The following is a 12059-nucleotide window of genomic DNA, read 5'->3' as shown; positions in this document are numbered from 1 at the left end:
ATTTTATGTGTGGGTATTTACTTTAAGGAAATGGGCTTTTCTCTCTTAAGGAAGAAGGAAAATGTGTATTGTATGGGGAGAAACAAACAGTACCCAGCTTTCCTCTCAAGATTTTGAAAAATAATAAATCTTCCCTACCCATTAATGCATGTGGCCACGACAAGGACTTGCAGATAGCGATTAGAAAAATCCCGGCTTTGAAGAGAGGCCATTAAGAGTCAGCCATCCCTTCCATTTCCTTCCTCTATGATCATCTTATACCTGCTGACACTTACAGTCCCCAGATGGCTTTTGTAGTGTGCTGGATGTGCTTCCCTTTGAGAAGGGGGTCAGTACAGGTCCAGGAAGGGAGGGGGAGGGGTTGCAAGGGACAGTGGTCCCCTCTCTCCCACTAGGCCTGTCTCCTGCACCCAGCCGTGTGCTGTTCACCTGCCAGACTCCCCAACACCTGTGCCACAGCATCCTACCCAGCAAGGTAGCTTTCAGGATGATGACGTGTTCAGGATTTGGAAAGGGTAAAGCAAGAGGTTGGCTTCTTCTGCTGCCTGTTCCCTTTCTTTGGGGGAGGGGGCTTGTGTTTATTCGCTTTGTTCTTCTCACCTGGAAGCACCTATGAGTTTAGGTGGGGGATACCTTCACAGAGATGTTTCTCCTGTGAAAGGGACATAAAATGAAATAGAGGCCACTAGAATTATTATCCTCCTGGTACTTACTAGTGTTGGATATTTGTCTGTTTGCTCAGGATATTGAAAAAAAAGTTATCATGGGCTGCCATGTATCTTCCTGTGTCTCTTATACACACACTCTCCTAAGCTTATAAAATGAAAGTGATTCCAGAGGAAGCTTTAGATCTTTTATTTCCTGGACTTTGTGTCCCGGACAGATGGCACATGCAGAGAGCGGCATGCAAAGAGAAATTAATTGTACTGCGTTTTCAGTTTTAACTGGTAAATCCAGCCCTTTTGATTTTATGCTAATGCTGCTTTGTTGCCACCGGTATTGCCCTGCTTGCTGCTAAATTAAAATGCTTTGGAACTGATTTGGTAATAACTATTTACTGTTTCAGATCAGTGTTAATATTCATTTTACTATATTGCCTGCAATTTAAAAAATCATCCTTAATTATAGACACTTTTTTAAAATCTCTTAGGTGAAGGAGGAAAATTGCCTTTACATACATGATTCTGTAGTACATTTAATAGGGCAAAGAAATCCTTGGTGACGATTCTAGTCAGCAAAGCGCCTGCTGCGCTTCATTCCAGTTGGTGGTTCTGTCCATGTAGCAAGCCTTTATTGGCACCTCCTGTGCACCAGGAGCGAGTTTTCCCAGTACTGGAATAAGAGACAATGAAGATACGCCACAGTATCTATTTCAAAACCTGTCCACCTGCGGGACCAAAGGGTAGTCTGTTGTCCTCTGGAGGGTCTGAGCAAGCTGTCGGTTGCTGGAAAGGGTTAAAACACGGCCATGGTTGACCTCTCTGATAGAAGGTACATGTTGTAGGTGCATAACGATGCCAACCACTCATAGTGCCTTGTGCCCTCTTATAGAAGATTCCAGGACTTTGGGGTGCCTGTGGACTATGTTAGAAGCTCCACTGTCTATGCTTTCGGTGTACAGGTTATGGGAAGCTTTAAACATGGCACTGTGCGTGGTCACTAAAAAATTTATGTTCAAATCCAGACGCTTTTCTCTGCAGACTAGTACCTGCTGTGCCAGGCTGAATTAGGGCCCAGTGGCTGAGCGAGGCGGGTGTGTCCTCCCTTCCCCACCGCCCAGCTCCAGCTGATCCTTTAGGTGTTTCCACAATCAGAAGCCTGAAGAATGCGGCTCTGAATGCATGGCTCAGGTCCCTGGCCTTGCTGCATGTCATAGCAGAGCACGCCTTGCGCAACACAGTGAGAACTGAGCCTGAGATTTGGTACAGAGATCTGTCTGTCACAAGCCAAACACAGGGCAAGGCCAGAAGGGAGTGGGGCTCTGCAGTGCATTGCACAGGCTGGCCAGGGGAGCTAAGCTGTTGTCAGTGACACGTTGCAGAAGAAGCCAGAAAGTTCTCTGGAGCCAAAGGTAACTTGGGCCACTTTCCCTGTAGCCTTCCAGGGAAGGGCGAGTTAGCTCAGGAGCTGACACTGGAGCCCTTCCCTTGCTCTGCAGAGGGAGGGAGAGAGCGGTTCCTCCAGGTGAGACTCGGTTCCCTGCGTGGTTTCTCAGCCTGTGGGAGGGGCCGAGGACAAAGCACAGGCCGGCATTTCTGGTCAGGTTTCACGCAGGCTGATTTTATTTATGCCATTTCCCCCCTTTGTTCCCCAGGGGAGATCCTAAATTCGATGTGGAAAGGAGCAAAAGGTTGGGTAAAGAGGACCCAGGTGGTCACAGATTGCTTCCTTGACTTGTCTCTGATCTTTTCCCACTTGTTTATGATTTCTCTGCTTTCCCTTTCAAAGGTTGTTGGTGATCTTTATTCGGTCCAGTCAAAGCAGGTTGTGTCTGCAGTAGCTTTGTTTTCCTTTTTTATTTACTTCTTCGCTCTTCTCACTCTTCTAAGCGACCACTATATTTCTTTCTTGTCTGGTCTTTAATTCACTGGTTCAGTGTTTTAACTTTTAAACTCTGCCTGTCTGCTATTAAGTTCAATATAGAAGTTTACGTGGTTTTTTTTCAGTGCTACTTTTTTTTTCCAGTTGAGTGGGGAGGAGAACATTCTTGAGTCCTGATGACGTATGAGGCCCTTCACTTAGGCCCTCGTATCTGATTTTCTCCACAATCCTGGGAAGGACAAAGGGCTTTCTTCAGAGTCCTGACTTTGAAAATAGAAAATGCGGGACAGTTATGGAGTCCTTGAAGAATATTTCAACTTCCATTTTTTTCTTTCATTGTGTGGGGTGTGCATGATAATCAGAGTAGTACATATATGTAATTTATAAATCCATGTATTGGGGGTGTAGTCTCAAAATTTCCTGCTAACACTGTGGCGTGGTCAGAGCAGTGTGGAGTGCCACTGGGAGCACAGCAGGGCGGGGGCGGCAGGGGCCTTCCCGCCCACCGGGCTCTCGCAGGAGTATGAAGTGAGTTGAGCTGAGAGAAGGGTTTGGGGCAGAGCCCATGCATAGTAAACAGCATTATAATATTCATTTAGCCACTCGTTATTTCCTACGGATACTCTTTATTTATACTCAGTCTCCCTCCGATGCATTTACAATGCTAATAAATAGACATTTCGTAAAACAAGATTCTTCTTTTTCAGTGGAGGTATGAGTTGGGGAAAGGAAATAGGAGTGAGAGAAAAGATGAAGTCAGGAGTCAGGCTCATAAGATTTTATTCATTGTGCTCACACGCAGGAAGAATGTTTTATTCTTAAGTTTCCTGGTGGTCTATATACAGAGAGACACACAATCAAATATGTAACATGGTGTTTGTAAGGTAAAGACAAAAACATGTACCTGTCCTGGGCCCGGAGGGACAGACCCTCAGGACCTGCCCACACCCGGGGTCCTCAGAGGAGAAGAGGCCAAGGTGTGAACCCAAGCCCCTTGCATGTTTCGCCGCTTGTCCTCTCCGCGGCTGCGGAGGAATTCCGCTCTCTGCAGGGTTTACATTTGCTATCCATGACCCTTAGTTTCTAAACAATTCTGGACTAATGGCATCGTTGGTTTAATTTTCTTTTTTGTGTTCTTTAAAGCCTGTAACTTGATTTATATCCCATCAAAGTACTTGCCGGGCCCTGGACTGAAACGGATTACTTTCCCTGATTCTGTATAAAGCGTACATTCAACGCAGAAAGAACCTTCAAAAGGCAGAGAGGGGGTGAAGGAAAATTGGGAAGGAGAAAGAATATAGTTTTATTGCAGAGGCTTACGTAGCAAAATATTTGATGACTGAGTGGATCTGTCTGCTCCCCGCACTGCCCAGCTACCCCTCCTGCTGGCTGCTCTGAGCCTCTGGCTGACTCCAGGGGCCCCTGTTTTTAACAAGGTAGACATCATGAAGTGCAAAATGTTTCTTAGCCACAAGTAATTACAGAACAACTTTTACACGTTGAGCACTGTGCATGGCAAAGGGAGTTTCAAAACACACTACATGTACAGTCAAAAGAACTTAACTGTGTACGTGTGTGTGTGTGTGAGAGAGATCAGTTTCTCCATGTGTGTGGAGTCTTTCTGTACCCATAAGGTAGGGTTGGTGATTCCCTGCCCCTTCTCATGGTTGTGGGGTCATGTATATGTCCTAATATAGCTTGAAAAAAAACTTTTGGAAATATTGTAGCCCTGTGCTGTTACTACAGAGAAGAAGATAACACAGTGTGTGTGGTTAAAAAGAATTTCAGGCTAGGCAGAGAGTCAGAAGTAGCACAGGCGAATCAGTGAGCAGTACCCAACCTACGTCACTACCACACTGTGAGCGGCACATAACCGCATTGCTTGGTAACACGTGAGGCCTGAGACCCCGCTCGCTCACAGAACCTCATGAGTCAGGAGACCGTCTGAGACCCGGCGTGAGTGACGGTAGCAAGTCGTAATTGAGAAAAGCTGACATTGGAGGAATAAAGTGTTAGAATTTTTGAGTTGTTAGGGAACTTTAAAGATTATCCATCCTCCAGAAAAGTTCAAATGGCACTTATTTTTTATAGTTCTAAAAAACAAATCATCATAGTGAAAATGGGGTGTGTGTGTTTTAAGTTGAAGGTGACTAGGTTAATGTAATTAGGAGTTTGGATTTCTGCTAGCCTGGAAGAAACACGGATATTTTTCAGTAGCTTGTCAATTGCTGTAAGAAACTGCTTTTTTCCCCTGGCGATGGTGGAGCTGCCCGACTTGGTGTGTTGCTGAGGTCACGCAGGGAAACTGGACAGGTTGGGCCTTTATCTGGCCCATTGGATCTGCCTCAGGGCTCAATCGTGTCCGAGCAGAGATGAAAGTGCACTGCCTGGGCTTCGAGCCAGGTGGGTGGGTCTGGTGTTGGATCCCGGGGGGAATCTTGTGAAGTGGGCAATCGCAGCAGAGGGTCTTTGTGGCTGGGCCTGTGGCCTCAGAGCTTCTGGCTTCTCATCTCTCAGGACCCTGGTGAGTGGGGATGGGGAACCCTGTCTCCCAGATGAACTTCATGTGGGCAGCGGGAGAGTCTTCTGCTTACAAACACATCATCGACTCACAATATGCTGCGTTTGAAGTGGCAGCTCCACCTGGGACTTCCCACCTCAGCTGCTGTTTCGGCGCCTGGGCCTCTCTCCCACCCACTTTCCTTGTGCTCACCGCTGGGCCCTGAGTGTGTCACTCGTCAGGACCTGGGCACCATGGCTGTGCAGGGAGAACTGGACCTCAGCTTGTTCCTCAGTCCAGGAGCCCGACCTGGCTGCCCCTGCTGTCCCCGCTGTCCCCGCTGTCCCCAGCTGCTTCCTGGGACCCAAAAGTCCTGTTTCTGGTGCTGTCACTTGTACTGGGGGTAGGGAAGCCCCATGTCCGTGTTCTCCCTGCTTGAGGTCTGAGTTGGAACTCAGGTCCTTGGAGGTTTGATTCTGAAGTGCGTGACACTTAGGGAAATAAAAGAGGAAAAATGCCCTGGCTGGTGTGGCTCAGTGGATTGAGCGTGGGCCTGCGAGGCACACGATCGCTGTTCGATTCCCAGTCAGGGCACATGTCTGGGTTGCAGGCCAGTTCCCGGCAGGAGACTCATGAGAGGCAACCATACACTGATATTTCTCTCCTTTTCTCCTTCCCTTCCCCTCTAAAAGATAAATAAATAAATCTTTTTTTAAAAAGAGGAAAAATGTCACCTTGACTTTATTTTTCACTCTAAGGATATGTGCCCCAATATAAAACAGACACAACTATCAAACCAAACCAATCGCCTCCACCCCAGTCTGTAGCTACTGGGGTGGCCTGGGAACCTAACTAATTATACCATGTCTGTGGGAAAAGCATCCTGAGTCCCAAACACTGGACTTATAAATGAAGGTTTGTAAAATATACACATCTTATTAACGGGGTTATAATTAATAATTACCATTAATAAGCAACAGTCTCACGAGTAAACTAGAGTATGCCCGTGAAGCGCTAAGCACTGCCCCTGACGTATAGTAGCCTTTAGTAAATGTCAGCTGCTGCTCTTTCCACCAGCAGCGGCATTTTTAGGATCAAAAGAGTCATACTTGCTATATTTATGCTCCTGTGAATGATCCATTAAAAAAACACACACACAGTGAAGGCTGTGATTGATTTCAGACATTTGGGGAGGTGAGTATTAGTACTCCTGATAGAGTACTTCAAAATGCTGAGAATAATGGCATGCCCAAAAGCTCTGATGGGTCTTATCACAAATAAATTTACACTTCGGTTAGAGAGACATAACACCAACAATCTTGAACCAAGAGCAATGAGATTAAATGTGGTGCCTCTGACCACAGCTGAAATAGAAGTTTGTTCATTTGCTCATTCATTGAATAAGCAAACATTTAGTGAGCACTTAGTATGTGCCAGACACTGAGCTTCAGAAAAAGAGATCCTGGTAGCAGATACTCTGAAGAGGGAGGTTTCAGCTGAGCAGGTGTTTAAGCAGAAAGGGGAGCTCGGGGTAGTATGTCCAGCCTGGGGCAGCAAGAGCAAAGGCAGTTTTGGAGTTGGGGCAGAGTGCCCCGGAGTCATGGCAGGGAAATTGTTTTGTCTTTACTTCTAAACCTTAAAGAGTGTTGTAAAAATAAATAAAATCCCTTTGGACCTTTTGATCCTAGATAACAGACTCTGTTTGGAGTGAGTTCACCAGCCTTCTGGTAAAAGTCTGAGTCCTCCTGGTGTGTGGGTGAAACCGCTTAATGCAGGCAGCTGGGTTCTGAATGCACTCTGACCCCATGCAGCCCTATTTAAGCCCAGCAGCGAAGGGCCAAGGCTGCTGGGATCCAAACGGGACACAGAGCGATCAGAGATCATGGTCCTTGTTCTCAAGGACACAAGCCAGTGTCCTTGGTGAACGGTGCTTACAAGCACCATGTGGCTCAGAATTGGAAGTGTCCGTTTATGGAAGCTGCATAGAGTGAGCACAGAGTGGAGCAAAAGTAGGTTCACAGTTGTGAGTACTTGAATCACAGGGTTTATTCTTGCAACACTTATTACGTAATTATTGCATTATTTACTGTACGAACAGCTATAAACCTCCTGTGCCCCACACTGTGTCACTCACTGCTTTTCTTCATCATATTCCTCCTTTTCTCTCTAGAGGGCCTCCTGTACTGGTTTTCTTTCTCAGAGGTTATCTTTTAATTCTGCAGTCATGCGTCCCTGCACATGCTTGTGTTTTCCTTGCACTGTTGACACGGAGGCTTTCTGTTCTGTGCCGCTGTGGGGACAGATTCAAGCCAGCCTCTCTGGATTGTCGTGAACAGATGTTCCAAAGTTTAATTCGAAAGACCAAATTCTCGGCTTGACTCTATAATCGTATTTTCATTTTTACAGATTTTTCTTCTGCATCTTGTCTGCATTAACCTCGGGGCGTCCCCACTCCTGCCTCCCACACACAAATGTTGTTAATTTAAAAAAATTGTTTAAAAGTTCAGAGGAATTTAATGAGATACACATTCTTTTGTGAGCAATTCATCTGCGTTAAAAAGAGAGGCAACGTCATCTCCAAATTCCGCAGATATACGGTTAACGCTCAGATACTCTTAGCTTTTTTCATTGTCGTCTTATTAGAGTTCTTTTCCTCCCCTGTAGGATAATTTAGCAGTTTATTTCCCTGGATAAACAACATTCTTCTAATTTACCAAAATACATCGTATGAAACTTACTTTGATAAAAATCTGTGTGGACTGGAAAACTTTTGATCGTCGGAAGGGCAGTGTGTGTGTGTCTGTGAGCGTGTGTTAGCTTTCAACAGCCCCAGTTATGCCTGGCTTCCTTCAAAGTATTTTGGTCTCTCATTTCAGCCACAATTACAAGTTCATCCGAAAACGATGACCGGAGTGGCTCCAGTTTGGAGTGGAATAAGGATGGAAGCCTAAGGTTAGGGGTGCAGAAGGGAGTGCTCCATGATCGCAGGGCAGATAACTGCTCCCCCGTGGCAGAAGAGGAGCCCCCTGGGCCGGCGGAGAGCACGCTGCCCAAAGCTGAAGCCTCAGCTGGAGATGGTCCGGTCCCTTATTCTCAGAGCTCCAGCTCGTTAATAATGCCACGGCCCAACTCAGTTGCAGGTAAGGCCACACTTCTCCTTGGAAGGTTATATTACTGGGTTCAAGGTGCCCCATGGTCACTCCTTACACTTGGGAATCTGATGCAGACACAAGCCAGTATTGTGATCATGGGTCAGGCCCTGACCGTTTCTAGACCTCAATTTACCCTTGTGTAAACATGATGAAGCTGCACCGAGTGGTCTTTAAGTGATCCTTCTGCACTGGGATTCCTTACATCTGATAATCAGACTGTATGGCCCTTTGTCTATGATGGAAGAAAGTACTGAAAATTCTGTCCTTGTTTTTGTCATTGGAAGCCTGAGTAAATTCATGACTTTGTATTACATCTTGGTGGACAGGAATCATGCTTTTGAGTGAGCTTGTTAGTATCAGCTCACAGGGTATCTACTCCAACTTCCAAACTTGGTTTTTGTCCCTGATGCCTGTCACAAAGATGGGAGGTCCAGTTTCCGTATAATTCTGTCAGAAGGGGTCTCACAGTGGATACATAAGCAGCAGCAGTGAGAGCTCGAAGTCGAGCAACTGGAAGCAGGCACGGTGGGGCAGCCAGACCTAGGGGAGGAGACGGAAGTGGTGCCTGTTGCCAGATGACTGGCCGGTGGGTGGTTTGTCCAGCAAGGAGAGTGGTTGGGGGTGGGTAGGACAAGGGGCTCTGCATCTGTCATGCCTGCTTTTACGTCCTGAGTTTCTAAACTCAGTTCCCTGGGGTTGAACTTAAACGAGGAATATGCATAGAAGAGGAACTTATTGGGTCATTTTGTTAAAGAAATTTACTTACTGATTTTAGAGCGAGAGAGAGAGAGAAACATGGATTGGTTGTTCCACGGATTCATTGTTTCCTTCTTGTTTGTGCCCTGACTGGAGATTGAACCCACAACCCTAGCATATCGGGATGATGCTCTAACCAACTAAGCTACCCAGCCAGGCCTTGTTTCGATCATTCTTTGTCACCAGTGCAGTGCTTAAAATTGCTCCTCCACTAACGCACAGACCCTGGTTCTCTCTTCCTACATCAGTGGATTTTTCTGTGATTTATACTGCTTCTTTGAGATGTGGCAGGTCACTCTGGCTGCTGTTAGGGGTTTTTTTGTTTATTTGTTTAAACAATGGAACTCTGAAGGAGCTGATAAATAAACTGCCCTAATGGAAAAGTTCTGAGACACAACTCTAATTTGCTTCAAAGGAAATCAAATGGCCTGGTTCCAGAGAAGGGGTTTGGCACGTCTGCCGGGGAGAAGTCCTGGCGAGCTCTGTGTGTGCCAAGTGATGGTCCCTCCGGGAGCCTTTGTGTCCTTCCCCCCTGCCCTGCCCTGCCCTGCCTACGGCGCTGCACGGGGCTCCCAGGGCACTGTAGACCATATTTACCTGGTTACTGACGGAAGCTTCATTCATATTATCCCAGAACTGGATAGCTATTTGACTTCAACAGAATAGCAAACTTGTATTCAGTTTCCTGAAGCTATTTTAAAATTAGGAAACACATTAATAAATTAATTCAACGGTGTTAAAAGTGCCCCATTTCGGGCGACGTTTTCTGCGTGATGTTCTTTCATGTGGTCTCCTGCCGTGTGACGTGACGTGGGTGTGAGCTGAGCGTTTCCAGGCGTCCGCGGTGATTGGAGAGCGGGGTGTGCTGGTTCCCCCTGTGTTTCTTCCTTAACTTCTACGTGTGGCTTCAGCAGGACCTCCCGTGCACCTGGAAGGGCTTCGTCTCTGGCTATGAGCAGTGACTGCCTGGCCTAATGGGTTTGCTCACTTCTTCTGTGTTGCACACTTTATAAACGGAAAGCATATCTTGAAAGGAAGCAGGCAAGTCCCTTATATCGTAGTATCTGTTGGCAAGCTGGAAATCTGGTAGATTTTTCATTGCCCATCTGCCTACCCCTAAAGCTGAACCTCAGTTAGGAGGGAAGGGCAAGATTTTTCACGCACTGCTGAAAAGAATAAAAGACTCGGGTTGTCCGTACCGTATGCAGCACTGTTTGTGTGGTGGTTTGGAGGCAGACTGCCAGAAACGAGGCAGCAGCGACCTGTGGTGTGAGGAGGAATACGGTGTTATGTAAGGGACCATACACTGTACTCTCTCGGAAGTATCTGCACATGAGACCCATGGACACACAAGTAGATGTCCGTTTGCTGGGAAACATGGAATGATCGAATGCGGTGTGTGCAGAGGATGGGCTGGCAGGTAAAGGCCTCTGTTCACACTGATGCTGGCCTCAGGGACCCCGTCCTGCTGGGCAGCGAGGGTGCGGAAGCGGGTTCCTGGGGTTGCCGGCTGCTATTGTCATCAGGCCTGTTACGGAGAACTGTGGTTGTCTCTTCCCTGCAAACCATTTAGTGCAGTGACATTTTTATGCCCAGGATTGTAAAAATAAGTTGGCTAGGTTTGGAGATCGGCTGTACAGAGGTCTTTGTGAAGGAGTGGGCAGTGGGATTGGTCGGGAATGCTGCTGCAGGGCCGGTATTGCCCGTCACACCAGAATGTCCCGCACGGACACCTGTGCCTTCCTTTAAGAAATAATCAGAACCCTTTAAAATGCTGTCTTACATCATTTAGAAGTTGGGTAAATTAGGTTCTATTATTTTTGAGTACTTTATTCTTCCTCTTGAAATACTTGCTAAGTGGATCACAGAGCACTGTTTTGTTTTCCAGGAAACCAACAAACATAATTACTAGCTGGTTTTCTCAAAATTCTAATGGGTAATTGCCTGGACTTAATGGCATCTACTTTTTGTAGGTTAGTCCGTGATGCTTCAGCAGCTGATTCTCTTTGCTTGGCTCAGAGGAGTCTCCCTGTGCCTCCCCCCCCCCCACCCCTCCCACCTCCCTCCATTCCTCCCCAAAGCCTTTCTTGAACATACTCCAATATACTTCTCACCCAGATTTTGGACACTATGTGTGTGCAATAAGTGTGTAATTAATTTGATTGTAGATATGTTCTCAATAAGTTTATTGCAGAAATTATTGCTATACCTCTGACTTTTCTCAGCTCTGCATACTGTTTAGGGTTTTGGAAGCATTTAGTGTTAAATGCCAGAAATGGGTCTGATTCTTGTGTTGGTGGTCTCTGAGAACCTACTGTAGGCATGCATGAGAAGGCAGCATGGGGTCTCCACACCAGCTCTGCGAGGTGGGGACACCTGGGTGCAGAGCTGGGCACCCAGAGCTTCCCTGCTGCTACCCACCAGTCTCTCTCTCTCGGTGGCTTTGACAACACCTTAGAAGGCAGCAGCAGCAACCCGCAGCTGGTGGCCTGCAGCCCTGCTGAGCTGTGGTCCACCACAGTGCAGATTACTCATATTTAAGTGTGCAGTTGCTGGGACCACTTGTTGCATACTTTGGAGCTTGCATACTTTGTTGCATACTTTGAAATTGTGGGGATCGGAAATCTGAAAACAGGCATTTGAATGGGCACGTGTTTGACACATGCCCATTCCCGGCATGTGTCAAACACGGCGTTTTGGGGAATCTCTTCTTTGGAATAACTTAGCCCTTTATAGTCTCAGATTCTTAATCCTTGTGGTTGTCACAAAATTATAAACTGAATGTCATGCTTTAAGAGGTCCGAAGGAGGTGGGAGATGGGAAACCCTTTTGAGGTTGCAAGCATCTTTGTGTTCTCTTGCACAGAAGCAGCAGGTCAGACACACATGAACTGGCTTCTAGGTGACACTGTGGGTTGTCTCTTCTACCTCAGCCTCGGACATGGGGGTATTCGTGGTGAGGCATACTGAGAAGAGGGGCAGTTGCAGAGGCCCGAGTCAGAGGCCCGAGTCAGAGTCCTAGGCAGGAGCCCCAAATATGCTTCAATGTGTGTTATTTCGGGAAGCCAGGGTGATGGGTGTGGTCCTGGTGGCCCACACAACCTGGTCATG

At 46.9% G+C, this 12059-nt stretch overlaps 1 protein-coding gene across 1 annotated transcript in view; it reads left to right on the top strand.

The window, feature by feature from the left end:
* TANC1 (tetratricopeptide repeat, ankyrin repeat and coiled-coil containing 1) overlaps positions 1-12059 on the top strand; it is a 221335-nt gene that overhangs the window by 152486 nt on the left and 56790 nt on the right. Inside the window, exon 8 of the mRNA XM_037044651.1 lies at positions 7918-8181. Within this exon, the coding sequence (XP_036900546.1) occupies positions 7918-8181 (264 nt within the window). The remainder of the gene's footprint in view (positions 1-7917; positions 8182-12059) is intronic.

This window comes from Sturnira hondurensis, unplaced genomic scaffold, assembly GCF_014824575.4.
Source record: "Sturnira hondurensis isolate 20B ecotype Veracruz unplaced genomic scaffold, ASM1482457v3 Scaffold0004136, whole genome shotgun sequence".
Lineage (NCBI taxonomy): Eukaryota > Metazoa > Chordata > Mammalia > Chiroptera > Phyllostomidae > Sturnira > Sturnira hondurensis.
The sequence above is the reverse complement of the archived record's forward strand: the minus strand, read 5'-3'. Positions and strand labels throughout refer to the sequence as shown.